We start from the raw sequence: 17,461 nt of genomic DNA, 5'->3' as shown, positions 1-17,461 counted from the left end.
CAGAAATTACATCAGTATACTATTTTGTGAATTCCAAAAAAATACAGAAAAAATAAAAAATCAAAATGGCACAGAGTAAAATACTTCTAAAAACAATTTTAATCTTATTTAATGAACAGAAACACTATGAAAAAGTTACATATAGTTACTACACATTTATACTGTATAATACTGAATGGTATCACTGGAATACTGTCTTACATTAAAATCATTATAGATACATGTAGGTCATGGATGAGAATACTCTTCCTTAATAAATATTTTAAAGTTTCTGATGAACTCAAGCTTTTGTTTTTAAGATATTCTTATGTACACTTCTAAATTTGAAAAAGCAAACCATGCATATAGGCAGATACTCAAGATTAGCTCAATAAACTGAGATTTACTTAAAAATTGAAAAGTGAAAACAAAGTTGCACAAAGGATAACACAAAGTGGAAACCAAATGCCCAAATACAGAATAGGAATAACTGCATGGTGAGCTATGGCTGAAAATAATCTTGGAAATATAGTAGTTTACAAGTAAAATACGGGTCAGGAATGTGACACTACTAAAGGAAAGGGAAGTTCAGCTTTAGATATCATACAGGGATGCCATACATTTAAATGCAGTACTACTAAATCTACTATTTGGGAGGTTATGCTGATGCAAAAGTGAAATGTACAGCTCTAGAACTGCAATGAAATATCACAAGAACTGGGCTTATTTGGCTGAAAATAATAAATTTAGGAGGCTCTAATTGCAAAAGCATTAAGTAATTAAGTATTGCAAAAATTCTAAAGGGAATGGTGATAATCCCTGAATCTGCTGATCTTAGCGCAAGAAGTAACCAGTTTAATTCTTAGAAAGGGAGACAGAAATATTTTAAAAAATCATTTAAAAATGCCACATATTTGTAGCCACTGGAAAACACAATTTAGAGTTTGGTGTAGATTTTTTTTTTTTCTTTTGAGATTGGAGGTTCTTAAGAAATGAAACTTTAGATAAACATCTGTCAAGGATTATCCAGATGCACTTGACATTATGCAAGGGCAGAGAAATGGACTCTTGGTTTTCCAGAGGACTATCTCAGCACTGTATTTCTATGGTTCTACTTTTTTTTTTAAACCTAGCATGAGTTATTTCCAGAAGCAATTATCTAAAAAGTGAAGCTAATTCACAGGCAGGTAATTTACCCATCTGTACCTCCATTCAGCAGTTATCCCTTCTTACTTCATTTTTTATTTTTTATTTTTATTTCCAATTAAAAAAAAGCTATGTTGCAGCTTATAACAGTGAAATCTCTGCTTTGCATTGATGCAAGGCATACTTCATTTTTTCATTTATTTATTTATTTGTTGCTGGAGGTCCTAAGATATACCTGCTTAAAAAGTTAAGAATGGAGTCATTACACAAAGCAGTAGGAGGATATTCAAACTTACTTGTCTATAGCTAGAAATCAAAACACACAAGCAAGAATCAAAGAAAGCAAGCATGAAAGAGCAGTTAGGATGAGAGAGAGTCTGAGTACAAACAAGAAGTTATTAAATGCGATACATGGAGCTGAGTAATGAAGGAAGTCTTAAACTAACACAAAACAAGTCAAAAATGATTGAATGTTAGATCGCTGAAATGAAGAAGACATAAAACAAAAAAGAGTAGTTGTTACTTTAATAGTGGCAAATATTTCACAGAAAACTTCATTGATTTGTTGCATGAAAAACAAAATGTTCCTATGGCTATTTGAGACAAAGGGGAAAAACAGATGCTTCTTTCTACTTCTAAAAAGAACATTAAACAGAAGCTGCTATTACTTTGATTACAGGCTATTCAATAATAACTTTTTAAAAAAATGATCTCCATTATATTTAAAATCAACCACATTTTTAATGGTAACTATTTTGATTTATGCATGTAGAATTCCTCTAGTAAAAAATTAAAACAAATAAGAATGCTTTATGACAGCTATCATGACACTTTTTTATGCTAGTATGAAATCAAGGAAAATATGAGAGTAACACAGATAAACTTTATGTGCAAGAGAGTATACTAATTTGAGTTTTGGGATACTGAGTACATAAGCTAGCAGAATTGCTACCTAATACCTTAGTCTACCTCATCTGAGTCCTCTGTAATTTGATACAGAGCAGGTAGGAACCTTAATAATCAATGAAATATAAAATCTACTAGGATTTAAAAAGGAAAATATTTTAGGACACACTGTTTTGCAGTACTTTATCCTTCTAAAAGATTCAATGCTGTAAGATGATACACACCATTATACTGCATTTGTTGCCTGTAATCAACTATTTTGTCATTACATATGAGTAAGTTAAAAAAGAATATTAATAACTTCGCCAAAAATGGCTTGAGACAGTAAAAGACGTATTGACTACATGGACATTGGTGCCTGCTTCACTGGTTATATAAAGGTGGAAAGGGCTAATGGCCGTGGCAAAAGACAAGAAAGGCTAATTTGCTCATATTTATTACTTCACCATAACAAAAAAAAAAACCCTTGGAGACAAGTTAAAATATCCAAATTGCATTAAAAAAAGTAACAGTGTATATATAGTATATTTCCATATATTATATATTAATGTATTACTATTTTTATAGATATATAGTGTACCTTTATACAGAGTTTACATGTTCTTTAATTAGTCAAGCCACTCACAGTTAATGACAGAAGCATTCTGAGACACCTTCCCAGCAGTAAAGTACTCTGGGGTGATCCAGAAGATAACTTCTTTAAAGCTTAGTGGTCAAAATAGTTTCAGAGAAAATCTGGGTAAACTGATGATTCTGATGCCCCCCATAATCTAGGTGAGTCTATATTAATATCCTTCCAGCTTGGCCCCTGCAGACACCTGACTCTCTGTTTTACAGAGGGTAAAGAAGAAATCACACGTAATCTGAAAAATATCTCCAACCTGTTGGTCCTACAGTAGAATGGACCTATCTCTCTGACTGGAATATGCAACAGGTATTTTGTGCAGACAAACACAAACCTATTTCACTGGTAGGTTTCTCTCAGTAGCTGTTCAAACCACTTTTGGCACTGCATTTCACAGAGAACGTGTTACTGAACTGCTTTGCTATAGGCCCTGGAGTTTCCCCTAGCACACTTTCTATTATTTTTATATTATTTTTATATTAAACCTATTAGACCTATTTTATTATTAACAGAACAAGGCATGCATACATTTTTGTTTTCACACATAAACAGAATACATCCTAGGGACACCATGATTAAATTTTTTTTTTTAAACAAAGGAGCAGCACATGCAATTATCTCCATTAAAGACAGAAACTGCAAGAACAGAAGCCAGAGGAAAAGCACTTTTGGAGAAATTTCAGAAGTGTTTAAATTAGACTGATAGAATTTTACATGGATTTATGGTAAATATCTTTTATCAGGATTACTTCCCAGACAATGAGCAAAGCAACTTTCAGACTTGCTATCCTTGAGCAGACTGACCAACACATACTACTTTGAGCAGTTGCTCCTTTGAAGAAAGTTGAATAATCTCCTCCACCAGTTACCGTATTTCAATTCTTACAAATTCCGTGGAGTATTCCTTTTCTTTTGCTCTGGCTTCCAACAGGTTTGAAAACAAGTTGTAATTATAGATGGTAATGCATTCACACCTACCTCTGCACTTGCAGATAACACACCCATGGTTGTTCTGCTGGAAGCCCATCGGGCAGATTTTACCACAAGGCATTTCCGGGCATTTCTTACACCGACAGATTTCACAGCCATGCTTGTTCTTCCTAGATGGTGAAATTAATTTGTAAAAGGTCAGCAGGACATTTTACATGTCTAAATGTCATGATTAAAATAAAAGCAAACTCTACAGAACAGACGATCAAGAAAAAAAAATTGTCTTTAACATTCACACTTATGTTCACTGGGGTATGCAGGTCTCCATTCCTTGCATGTGCTCCCCCATGCAGCTGGCAAAAGATCTGCATTTCGTATTTTCAAGCCATGGCAGATAATGAAGATGTATGTGCTTATGACTGCTATTGATGATCAATTCTTTTTTTTTTTTTTTTTTCTCCCATGGGAAAAGTAGAAATGATTTCTAAAAATGTGAAGAAGTTGGAGAGGCAAGTGGGATTATGTTAAATTACTATGTTTTATAAAACAAATTATTGGTAACTTTTTCTCCATCAGTAGGTAACATATAGTAGATTTCCACTCTTGCATCTTAAAACTGAAGAGATTTCTGAAAAGGTTAACATTTAACATTAGAAAAATAAATCACCAACATGACTACTTCTGATTTTCCACCCCCAGTACACTTTTTTTTTTTTAATTATTTAAAAAAAACATCATCAACACACTTTTTTCTTTAGTCTTGAATTAGAGACCAACGATTTAAATTCAATTAGAGACTTGTCTTCTATTAAGTCCCATGCTTTTGATGGTTAGAACAAGCCTGGAAGTTAAATAAGGCTTGCTATTTTAGAAAAGAAATTGGCATGGTAGCAATAAAGAACAGAATGAATGTATTACATAACTGCAAGTCTAAATCATTTTAGCACTGAAGTGAGATTTGAAGTGAAATGATCTTAAAATACAATTTTAACACAATTTTAGCTCTTTACGCTACAAAATATTACATACACGGTTATCTTTAAATATTACTCATTTCATTGACATCAGTGCCATTATTCATATATTTTGTAGACAATGACAAGGTTAGGGTGCTCGTATCCTTTCTTTTTTTTTTCTTTTTAATAAAAAAGGTACAATAGTATTACTAAAACCTTAACATTTAAAAATACCAACCAAGCATTGCGTATAATTAAATTGCATTTTGTATCTAAAACCAGAATTTCAGTTGAAGAGAATTTCAAATTAACTTCAGAATATTTTGAGTTCAGTTTCTTTCATGTGTACAAAAATGCAGGTGAAAAACCATCCCCAAAACAGGGTTTTTAAAGCACTAGCATCAGCTTGAAATCAGTTCACTTTTAAGGCCTCTTTGTCTTACTCTTAGCTACCATTCTGTGCCTATTAATATTTGCAGTGCCTTCTAAAATTATTTTGCCAGATAGTTCACAGAGATTTACTAATATAACCATTTTATGTATATTTTAGTTAAAAAAAAAAAGGAAAGAAGTGTGCATTTCAGATTATTGAAGTACAGAAAGCACACAGAAATTTGTGATTTTCCTCTGTAGGTCAATATATTAAGTCAGTAATTACTGCTCTTTATTGCAAGCAGCATAATTCTGTGAGACACATAACATTATTTTTCTGATGCCTTTTATTTGAAGCTGAACCATGTAGTGCCAGTCCATGGAGCAGTCACGAATGGCATGACATTTTTTTCTGATCTCAAACAAAGCTTGCAGTTGCAGACGTCTTCTCACACCAGCCAAATAATATCATATATAGCACAGCATCAATATCTTAAAATTGAGGGCCTTGTGCAGTATGAGGATCATATATCATTCTCTGCTTGCTAGTATAGATCACAGTTCGACATAGATCATTAAGGTTTCCACTATGTTCCATTTAAAGTCATAAAAATACTGTCCAGTTTGCTTTAAACAAAAATTACAGTTTATATAACCAAACCAGACAAAGTTACTCAGTATGTAAAAGAGTATTTCTTCCTAAATTAATTTTATTGGAAAAGTATTCTACAATAAAATTAAAGAATACAACAGTAAACTTAATACCTTCACGCAAACACAACACATTAATAGTAAATGGCTGATAAATCTAGTTCAGAACAATCCTTATCAGCAGTAGAAAATCATTTTTAACACTTGTATGTGACTTCTGTGTTGAGATTTCCAGTGAGGAACACAGTTGGAATGAAAGAACATTTAGACCTTGTTTCATGAATATATTCAAACTATTTGTGTATGAACCTAAAAAGCAAATGGCAATAGACATTAATGAGACCTTATCTAATGGTTGTCTCATATTCTATTTTTTGAATAGACTAAAGCAAATGGCCTTGAAAATAATAATTTATTCATGCACTTGCACTACTAAAATTAAAAAATGCTTTTCCTGTTCCAAGCTGAATGTTATTCAATTGCAGTGAGTAAACAGTGAAAATTTTACACTTTATACCATCTCTACTGTTGCGGAAACGCATACAGAGACTCTTTGAGCACGTGGATGGAAAAAGTCTTCTCAGATTCTGTTCTAATAGCTTTAACAATACTGCAACCCTGCTACAGACAATAAATTAAAAACTACCTACAATATGGAAAACCTACAATATGGAAAAAGTGTTAAAACCAAGGTCTAACAGCCTTAGTGTGACCTTTAGATATTCCATTAGTTTAACCTGCTGAGTTTATTAGTGGAAATCAGTTTTAAAATACAAATATAAAACAGAAATAAATGTTAAGATACTCAGTCTTTTCAAAATCAAGGCATTATCAAATCAATCACACTGTCATTATTAGCCTCATCACTCTTATGACTGCAAAAAAAAAAAGGTTCTATTACTGAAACAGGGCCAAGCCTGATTCTGTATCTCAGGTAGTAGGTATAGGATTCTGCTAAATGGTATTTCTTTTCTTTGTTTTACTACACTGCTATTCTGAAGATATTTTCAAATTATGCTAGGGATGCCTCAAGGATACATTTGAGCATCCTTTCTAATGTAGTTTCCTCTGAACTTCATTAAAGCTGTGTACTAAGAGGACGACACAGCACACTATAGATTACAATTACAAATAAAAATCTATAGCATTTATGAATGAATGTCAAACATAACTCTGAAGTGAACCATAAATTCATAAAAATGCATAAATTCACATAGTAGTATCAAACACTTTGAGTTACTATGTTAGGAAATTTCCTTACAAAACTTAAGACAACAAATTATATATGAATATTATTTGAAGCTCAGCTGTTGTGAGATAGAAATTAAACTCTTATGAAAAAGCATGCAGTAACATGGAACTGATCCACCAAAAATAAAGTATATTGGTAAAATATATATAGAAGCCACCAAGCTGATTTCAAATATATTTCTGTGACAAAAGATTTGCCCCATTTTTGTCACCTGTTCCAGAAGTAAAGAAATACAGGAAACATTCCCTTTTCTGGACAAAGAAATCTAGCAGCCATACGGGTTTTGAGCTCATTTACAAAAACTTAGAGAAGAGATATTACTGTTCTTCACAAATCCTGTAAAGTAACTATCACAAAAGAAACAACAATAAAACTAGTCCACTGTTATGTTAACATTAAAAAAAACACCTTGAAACATTGTAAAATCAAGTGAAGAAAATCAATGGGATATAAAATGAAAGGCTGTCACAACAAAACACAAAAACAGAATTTCAAAAAGCTACATGCAGGAGACATCCCTTTTAAGTAGCTTTTTCATCTTGTTCAACAAACATTCTTCAAACAAATTTAAGCACTGCTTTGCTTCCATAATCTGATCCTGTTTATAATCTAGTAGCTGTTAATTTGTTGATCAAAATCTGTTTCCGTAAGTTCAGTGCTAACATTTCACATCAAGTACTGACATTTCTACTTTCCCACATTTTCCTCAATTTTGCGATGAAGTAAACACAACTTCATATTCCTAGATTTTGCATACTTTCAATATGCACGGAGATTATTAAATATGCATTCAAAATAAGAATACGTACAAGTATCCAAAGGGACAGTACTTGTCACATACAATGGGTTTGCATTTCTTAGGCCGTGGGCGGCACTGACAGATCTCGCAGTTGTGGGCATCAGTCTGGAACCCAAAGGAACAGTCCAGGGAGCAGCCCGATATGAGGCCAGTACACAGCTCCTCTCCTGTGAAGAACACACAGAGATGATCACAAAATGAATGCTGTTTATGCCAGACAAATGCATCTTTGGCAGGCTAAACCTTCTGTTCCCCTTTTCTCATAACTTTTTAATACTGCTAATCATTACCTTCTGACTGTCCTAGTTTTAAAATATTCGACTGAATTCTACAGTAACAACCCAAACCATGTGAGCAGATTCATTGAGATGTCTTCAGCCCCAGTCAAGAACTTGGGAAGTATGATCTGATGCTGTATTCTAACTTGATTTTGTGAATTTATGCACATCCAACCAATATCCGTGACCATAAGCTTTTAATAAAACATTTAAAATAACATATACTTTTGATACGTTATATGAATTTAATAGGTTTCTGTTCCATATAGAACATCTTTTATTTCTACTCTATTTATTTTAATTAGAATTGAAAGGCTGGAATATCTTAACCATTATTCCGTACTTAGGATGTTTGCTGTCACCTGTTTTCTGATTAATACTTGTTATTTGAAAATATAACTGTAATACCAGTTATAAAAGAGGTGATCTAAGCTTAGAGATGTTAGTCTGAAAGACCTGCTTCCTGAAATCCACCACTATGTTTTGTTAGCTTCTGTGGCAGGGAGGGAGATGCTGGATTGATGGTATTTCATTTTGTCCATTACAGAGATACATAATGGTCATTATGTTCACTTTCACTGGTGTTTAGTTCAGTCTTACTGAGAACCGTTAGTTTCTTTTTGTTCTTTGTGAAAGAAAAAGTTCTGGAAAAATCATTCTTAACACACTCAGTTGTCAGACTTAACCAAATGTAGCCAAGTGTTTCATAATTTGTTCTACCAGGTTAATGTTCATTTAGTAAAGAAGGCATGGAATATATCAAAAAATAATAAAAAAAATAAACTCAGCTATAACATCTGATCTGGTGTAAATTATCACATCATCTACTGATGCTCAGAACTGACCAGTGAATAATCCTGGAACTGTACAGGTTGGATTGATTACTACCATTCATTTTCTTAAATGTACTTTGTCACAGATGAAGTGTTTAGGTGGCTGGGCATATCATCGGACTCATGGAATATAGGTCAAGGAACAATAAGGTACAAATGCAAGGGGGTTTGAGAAATGGGTAGGCTTCTCAAAAAAAAAAAGAAAAAAGGAAGAGCTGGAAATAGAAAAATAAATTTAAAGAAGTATAAACAACAAGAACATTTTTTTTTGAATATTCCTTTATTTTCTGTCCAGATTTGTGATTATTGTGGCTCACTGTCAAAGTGTGGTTCCCAGTTTTGAGTACGAAGTAAAGATGGCAAAATTATGACTTTTGTAGGATCTCATAACCAAATATGGTTTTGTTTTCAATCTTCTTTTCTGCTTTGATTGTTTTGATTTGTTTAGTGAAATTGCTTTTCGGAGGTAAAAAAAACAAGCTTTTCAAAATGTAAAATTAATATACTTTATTAAATGGGTAAGATGTCTAGGACAGTGCTACACAAGCAGGACAACTGTGTCTCATCCTATGTTCATGACATAAATATACTTAAAACTCAAATGGTCATCTGACATACTAACTAGAAAATTCATTCTCAAGGCAATGTCTTCCTTGCTTAACTATTTATGTATGGAATTATCTTCAAAAGAATTTTAACTTTTTGAGTGGCCAAGAGATGGATGACTGACTAACCATCATTACCTCTCTGGCGCAGAAACCAGAAAGCATCCTCAACCACATCACACCATATAAAAAATATCATCAAAATTTTGGCTGTGTCAAACATACAGGCAAATTTTGTCGAATTCAGTACAGACCATTGTTCACACCTGAACTTACTGATGTTATATCAAATGCCGAACAGGAACATCAGAATAATCTGCACAGAACTCTGCTGAAAATCTTTCTAATAAGATGGTAAAACTCTGCCTTCTGAGAAGATGTTTGTTATTAAAATTAATGTGTTTTCATACTTAAACTTCTGATAATATGACATTACAAACGGTGGACTTAGCTTTTTAATAGTTTTTGAGAAAAAAATATGGAAAAAACTAGGAAAAAAACCTCTGGAAAAACTAGGAAAACTTGGAAAAAAACTATGGAAAAGCTGCTGGAAAAAAACTAGGAAAGGAAATAATAACTGAAGATGAACCAGTTTTCTAAAAGAAATTTAGTGTTGTGAAAATCATAAAGTGGATTCTGGTCTGCTTTCTGACTTCACATCTAACCATTTACATTTCTTCTACTGACACATTTTTAAAAACATGAAAATTACATGCAGTCTCAAACTGAACTACCATCTGGTACACATACACACTTTATGTCTGATGCATAGGCCTCCTGAAAACCCTAGTCCACAGCTTTAAACACGTTATTTTTCCAGAAAACAGAGCAAACCTGTCAATTTTACAGAAGCAGAGTTTAGCTGTCAGGGAAAGAAAAAAAAACAAGAGGAAAAAAAAGATGCCAGGCATAAAAATTCAAATGTAAATAAAATTCAGTGCATGTTACTGTCACCCTGACAATATCTCTATAGCCTTAGCTATATATCTAAATTCATTGTTCATAAAATAATCACAAGTTCATTAAGAACGACAAATAAAAACAGATTTCCTGCTAAGATTTTGTGTTTCAAATCAGAAATACTAAAGAATAAACAGAACTAGTTCATGAACGTCAATTGCAATCATCTGAGGAAACTTATTATTGAAATATATTAGGAGGTTATTTGTTAGGGGACATTTTTCCAACTTTGCTTAAATAAATTTCTGGAATCTGAATCCCAAATTATGGAACATATTTGCAGAAAAGAGATCCAGCCCTAAATGGGCTAATAACTGCTTCAAGAGCATATCCGAAGCAAGCAATCTGAAGGAGAGGAAACACTTCAAAAAGCAAATGCAGAAGGAAGACTGCCTTGCAGAGTTCTGGAAAGCTGCATTATGTGCTTACATGTCACTGTAACTCTAACAGCATAGACAAGCTTCTTGATTACAGAATAAGCCATCCTTCTTTCTCTGAATGATTAGTTATGAAAACGTCACCTAGGAAACTAAAAAAATAGTTATACTGGGGGAGGAAGACTAAAACAGAAATGAAATGATGAGTAGGAAACTGATTAAAGAGAAGGCACCTCTCATTATGCTGCTTAGGGAAATATGTGACTGCAGAGTAGAGCTCTGCTTGAGAAGTAGAAATACAGTCACTGATTTTTCTTAAGAAATGTGAAATGCCAATGAGGTAATATCACTACAGGAAACAATCCTACACAATGCAATAGGGGGGCTAAGGGTGATAAAATAATAATAGCAGAATGAAAGGTAATACTGAAAATGTATACAGTTACACTCCCCACTGAACAAGAACTGAAGCACTAAACAAGAATTTGTGCTGTAAGCTGAGAGTTCAGACATGGGAGATTGGTTGATCTCAGAAGGATGCTGACATGATGTGACTTTAGAGAGAGATGAATGTGTTCCTGAACATCTCAAACTAAATATGACTGTAATATAACTAATATACAACTACATATAACTATAATAACTGTACTTTTAACATAAATATACATACATATATATATATAATGTGAGGACAGGCTTTAGCTGAAATATAAAACATAAAATATGAAACAACAATTCAAAAATTCTGGAAAAATGTCAACTGAATCAATTACAGCAAAAGGCTAGCACAATAATACAAAAGGTATCCTCATCAAACTATATCAAAATAGCCTCCTACGAAGAATGAACATGCACTTGAGGACACACATACACTGAATGCTTATATTAGTGAATCCAGCCCATAAAAGCTCATGCAATTTTCTTTTCCATGTACAGTGATTGCAAAAACAGCAGCAAAGTCAATTACCAACAGTTCTATGTTTCTAGTCAGTTTTCACTAGACCTCACTATATATTGTCAAAAGGTATTGCTTATAGACTTTGACCCTTCCAAACACTGCAGTTCTAACAAAAACTCTCATTTGCAGATAATGTAATATTTGTAGATAGTTAAACGTATTATATGCTGACATGGATATGGGAATTTCAAATTACTAGATTCATTTGGAACAATTTAAGATGCTGTTGGAAAAAACTAGGAAGGGAAAGAATAGCTGAAGATGAACCAGTCTTCTAAAAAGATCTGAGGATTATTAATGAAGAAACGGAAATACTAGCACCGATGTTTCTAGGTCCAGTCACTACTGCCAATAAACTCCTTTTAATATAGTAGTTCCTTCCCCCTTTCTTCACCCACTCCCAAACACAGTTTCATACACACAGGCTGTAATAAAACAAATATTAGCTTCAGAAGATCATGATGCTGCTTAAGGAGAATCTGATTGTGATCTGTGGGATGGGACAAGACTGTCAGAAGAAGAAAATCTTGTCTTAAAAACAGGTGATTACCAAGATATGATGAGACTCTTCACAGTATACTGCATGGAAAAGAACTGGTGTTTTAAAACTCTTTTCTTCTAAGTATCTTATTCTCAATACTAAAAACAACTCGTCTAAAATGTTTGTCCAACACTGTAAGACCTAATCACATGCTGCCAAAGGAAAGACAGGTAGGTATGAAAATCAAAGCGTAAGAGAGGTTGATATACTGTTGTCACATACGGCTATCACTCTGCAAACAAGATAACAAAAATTCTGTACCAGGATATGTAATGTTATCAGTCTTTGTATTTGTGAGGATTCACTCAGAACCCAGATATTTCAGATACACAGCAATCTCTCCTTCTCAGATATGAGACCTCAAAGGCAGCATATCTCAAAATGAATCACAATTCTTTGGCCTAATTTCAAACCAGCAGATGCATGCATTCCTGAGTTCACAGTATTCATATCCCCACCTTGCATGAGCCTAAGAATATTTGGAATGTTATAAAAAACTTCTCAAAAATCAAACTGTAACGTAGACAAAATTCAATTCTGTGAATTGCATGTTTGGGTCTAAAAATGGTCTTTCATTTGAACTTCTAACAGGTTTGCTGTAATTCCAGCTAATTCTTATTTCAAAACAGACTTCTCAATTTCTTTCTTCTAACATATAAGTGGCACATAAAAAAATCTAAGCTCTAAAACTAAGATATTTATTTTTCTCCAATTTACTATTTCACATATGGACACTGAAAATTTTACTCCGAAGACTGAAAATCACCTTAGTCTAAAACTTTTGAAAATGCATTCCAGAGATGCATAGCCTGTTGAAATACTTTTAGTTTTTAATCCTCTGGTTCACAGAGAAGAGAAAATAACTGCTGGAAAGTATTAATAGGTATTTGACAGGAATTATGTCAGTAATTCAACTTGTTTTAGGCCAGTGTCCTTTTTATTTTTATTATTTTTTTTTTTTTAATTTGTAGCATGGCTACAGAAAGCTATCTACATACCTTTACCATCATTATTTTCTTGACGCTGAGGCTAGATCATACCAGGAGAACTGTTTCACAGTACCTTTATAATTAAGCACTCCTCAGCCGTCCTCTCGGTGTGGATTGCTACTGCTGGTTAATCTTCAGGGGTGGGGATCTGGGGAGGCAAATTTATGAAGGAGAAAACTAGGTTACTTATCAGTAACTGGAATTCTCTGAATATATTGCCTCCACAGATCCACACTAACCCTCCCTCCTTTCTTTAGAATTAACTCATGATTCACAATAGCTGGATAAAAATGAAGGGACTGGGCACCGTGATGCTAGAAAAAAATAACCTCATGAGTCCGCTGAGGCAAATTACCCACTTGGATACCTGCTCTAAACAACACTAGGATTCACACACAACACGACTTCATGAAAATGGATTTGTAGCAGTGACATCTCAAAGGTGGAATTACTGGAAAATCATAGAATCATAGAATATCCCGAGTTGGAAGGGACCTATAAGGATCATCAAGGCCAACTCCTGGCACCGCACAGGTCTGCCCAAAGTTTAGACCGTGTGACTAAGTGCACAGTCCAATCTCTTCTTAAATTCAGACAGGCTCGGTGCAGTGACTACTTCACTGGGGAGCCTGTTCCAGTGTGCGACCACCCTCTTGGTGAAGAACCTCTTCCTGATGTCCAGCCTAAACCTCCCCTGCCTCAGCTTAACACCGTTCCCGCGGGTCCTGTCACTGGTGTTTACAGTGAATAGGTCACCTGCCTCTCCACTCCCCCTCGCGAGGAAGTTGTAGACTGTGATGAGGTCCCCCCTCAGCCTCCTCTTCTCCAGGCTGAACAGGCCCAGTGACCTCAGCCGCTCCTCACATGTCTTCCCCTCTAGGCCCTTCACCATCTCCATCGCCCTCCTCTGGACACTCTCCAACAGTTTAATGTCCTTTTTGTACTGTGGTGCCCAGAACTACACACAGTACTCAAGGTGAGGCCGGACCAGCGCAGAGTAGAGCAGAACAATCACTGCAGGTTCTTAGTGACAAATGATACTGTTCAGCAGCAATTTTCAGATTTTAAATCTTAAGTTACTGCAATTATCAGGTATTATTCAATGTGCTGGTTAGTACTCTTTGGAGCAACAGGAGTCATGCCTCAAAAACATCTGATTACTGGCTTTGTTTCATTCTCCTAATGTACGCCTTCTTCCAAAGACTTTGTAATCCACTCCAGTCCTCTCTATGAAAGCACGGGCCTAGACACTCCAAACACAATGGCAACTGCTGCACCCTACAAGTAATGATTTTTTTTTTGCTTGCTTACTTTTTTTTTTTTCTCTACTTATTTCTTATTCTCATATCATCTTTCTTTCTTTTTTTTTTTTCCTTTTTTTTTTTTTTTTTTCCTATTGTTGGAGTACTGTTTTGGTTTCAGTGATGGTGTTCTGCAGCAGTTTTTCCTATTAGCGGGACTATTTTTTTTTCCCCTTTTATCTATATGTAGTGCTTCTGTATATTCCCGCTTAGTGTTATCATTCCTTTCCCCAATCATTTTTGGCTCCATCTCTACTCACTACAAGTTTTTCCCCTTATTAATCTGTGCTCACTCTTGGCTCAGTGGTCGTTTTTGTTCCCCCTCCCTTCTCTAACAACGGTGGTCTGCCTCTGCTTTTTGTATTTTACCTTGAATGTTTTCATTGCATGCTTTCACAGCATGTTTTTACATTCACTGCAAAAACAAGAAAGAAGGATATATTACAAAGTAAACTTGTATTAAAATCACTGTGTTCTAGAAATGTTATTTTCTTCTTTCTTCCTTCTCTCATTCTGTATTCCACTTGAGTCAAGCTAGATAAACTTGCATCTAAATTGCAATAAAGCACCAAAAACGTTTTGTGATATCATACTTACATAATTATTTCAAATAAACCTGTTTATTTGAAAACTGCCTGATTTCTGGCTCTAGGAACATAAATGAAGGTAACAGTGAGGAACAATTTATAGATTTGCTGCATGTTCTTCCTTTCCTTCTTTGTCGTTTTGGTTTTATTTTGACTGAAATAGCTTGAAGTATGTATATTGCAGAGGACATAACTAAAGAAAAATTGGCAAGAACAGAAACTTAATTGGAAGGAGATTAGTAGAACTAGGAGAAGGTGACTTCAAATGGTAATGAGAGGTACCTTCTTTACTCAGACACTTTAAATCTGACTCAGTTGAACAGCTCAGACCAGCAAGGAAGATATGGGTGCAGTGTTAAGATACTGACATTCCCAATTTAATTTAAACGTAAGTCCACATGCATCTACATGAATTCTACACAATTCTTACATTTTTAGAGAGCCAAGATGCAACTAAACTAGTTTGGACTTGAAAGTACAGAGAACTACAGCAGTACGTTTTCAGCATATTTGACCTAAAACTGTTTTCGTCTCACTCCTCACTCACATTTGTCCAGAGCCTCGCAAGCGAGAAACATTACTTGACAGAAAAATTCTATTCCTGTCATTTTGACTGATATCCCCCAAGTGATGAAGATTTCCAAGCTGTTATTTTTTGTCATTTCTTTAGAAAATAAAGGTTTCCCTTCTCTGAATGACTTGGGAGATTTTTAAGCAATCTTCAATTCAAGTTCTTTAACTGAGAAAAAGGATGACAGACAAATGATACTATTAAGTTTGCTCCTGACAGTTTGCTATTGCAAAATGAAAATAATTGCAAGCAAGTCCAGAACAAGAAAAATTCCCTTGAATAGGTTCTTAGGCAGTATTTAATCAGAAACACTTCAAGCAAGAACAGAGATGTCCTGGGATGTGGTAAGTGTACATGTGCGATCTGGTAATCTAGGACAAAAGAAGCAATCCTTTGGAGTGACAGGCCTCCTGTGCAACAAACTGGAAGGCAGGACTGCACGCACAGGCTTACATGTTGACATTTACTGAGTATGTCCATCTTCTTGTTTGCGTCAAACTCCTGTTAGGAAATGTTCCCCCTGACCCCAGTTAATATATCAGCAATAAAAAAAAATATAAAAGAAAATCAAACTACCATGGTAAAAGTGGAACTTTCTAAATTCTGACTAAATTCTAATTTTTTAAGTGAGGCATTTATGTGATAGCCTGGATGCAATAAAGTATGTGCCTCATCTGCCCTTGCAGAAGATATTTTTTCTTTTCTCTTAACCTCTGGTATTTTTGATGTATCAACTTACGATTTCATTCAAGGCACCATTTTTGTGTTGTATGAGCACTTTTAGTTCCTGTGCCTGAGATTGCTCATTGATCCCATTGATCCTTAGACAAAATTCTTTATCCTTCTCTAGAGAGGATGTGCAAGGTGCAGTGTAACTGCTATTCCATGTAGTCAAGATGCAACACGCTAGCAAGAAGCTGGCTAAACGGCATAGTGGAGAAATCAGAGTAAAAAGGATGTGACAGCTATTTTCCAAAGGCTTCTAATATCACAAATCCACCTGATCTAAAAGCTGTTTTATTCATTTTTAAGATCATAACTTGTTAACAATGAAAACCAAGGAGAAATGAAGTGAAGAAAAAGTTGTCCTGTAAAAATCCAACTCTCAGCTGGGCTGGACTGAGGTCTCTTAAAAACAGGCAATTCATTCACCAATCTCTTTATCAGTCTTCCTTTCCACATCTACTGATGAGGGATTTGCATACCCTTTTTCTTAATTGTAGGATGTACATTCAGCTTTTTTATGTTTTCTGTTCTGATTTGTTTAAAACTTATTCACTTCTTTAGGTCAAAAGCTAAAAACACATTTATCAAAATCATTATTCTCAATAACTTTTGTTAATTTACTTAATAAAATAAGACATAACTAATAAATCTGAAACTAATGGCATAAACAGCACTGCATGTTTTATAAATAGGGGAAACTCCTATCCATATTTCAAAAGGTAGGAAGTAGTTCCTGTGGAAATCTATGAAAAGTCACCCCTACCATGAATACAACTCATCATTAGGGTAATATAGAAATAATATCTTCGATTACTTTATTAGTTACCATCTGTTTATTTGTTATTGAGATGTCCTGTCCTTTACCTTACTGAAATGGAAAAAAAAATGCACATCTTCCCAGAAACAAGTTAAAAGTGCCAGGACAAAACCTTCTATTGCTCCTTAAGCAAAACACCAAGCCAATCTTAAAACTCACTAGCTCAGATCAACTAACAGTGACACTTTGATTGTTTCTTCTGTGGATTCCTAGAACGGTCATACAGGTTTAGAAAGTGACTGAGAACAAAAGGACTGAAATAAAAAGAGGAGAAATGGAGTAACACTTGAGCAGTGAAATCC

General features: G+C 34.4%; 1 protein-coding gene across 2 annotated transcripts in view; it reads right to left on the bottom strand.

Moving 5' to 3' along the window:
• The window catches only part of CRIM1 (cysteine rich transmembrane BMP regulator 1), a 181,263-nt gene that overhangs the window by 17,216 nt on the left and 146,586 nt on the right, over positions 1 to 17,461 (bottom strand). For both annotated transcript variants that reach the window (XM_083830091.1, XM_083830090.1), the window contains 2 exons: positions 7,627 to 7,783; positions 3,635 to 3,756 (listed from right to left, as the gene is read on the bottom strand). In XM_083830091.1, the coding sequence (XP_083686217.1) occupies positions 3,635 to 3,756; positions 7,627 to 7,783 (279 nt within the window). The remainder of the gene's footprint in view (positions 1 to 3,634; positions 3,757 to 7,626; positions 7,784 to 17,461) is intronic.

The sequence above is a fragment of the Anser anser genome, assembly GCF_964211835.1.
Source record: "Anser anser genome assembly, chromosome: 3".
Taxonomy (NCBI): domain Eukaryota; kingdom Metazoa; phylum Chordata; class Aves; order Anseriformes; family Anatidae; genus Anser; species Anser anser.
This window is presented reverse-complemented; position numbering and strand designations above follow the sequence as displayed.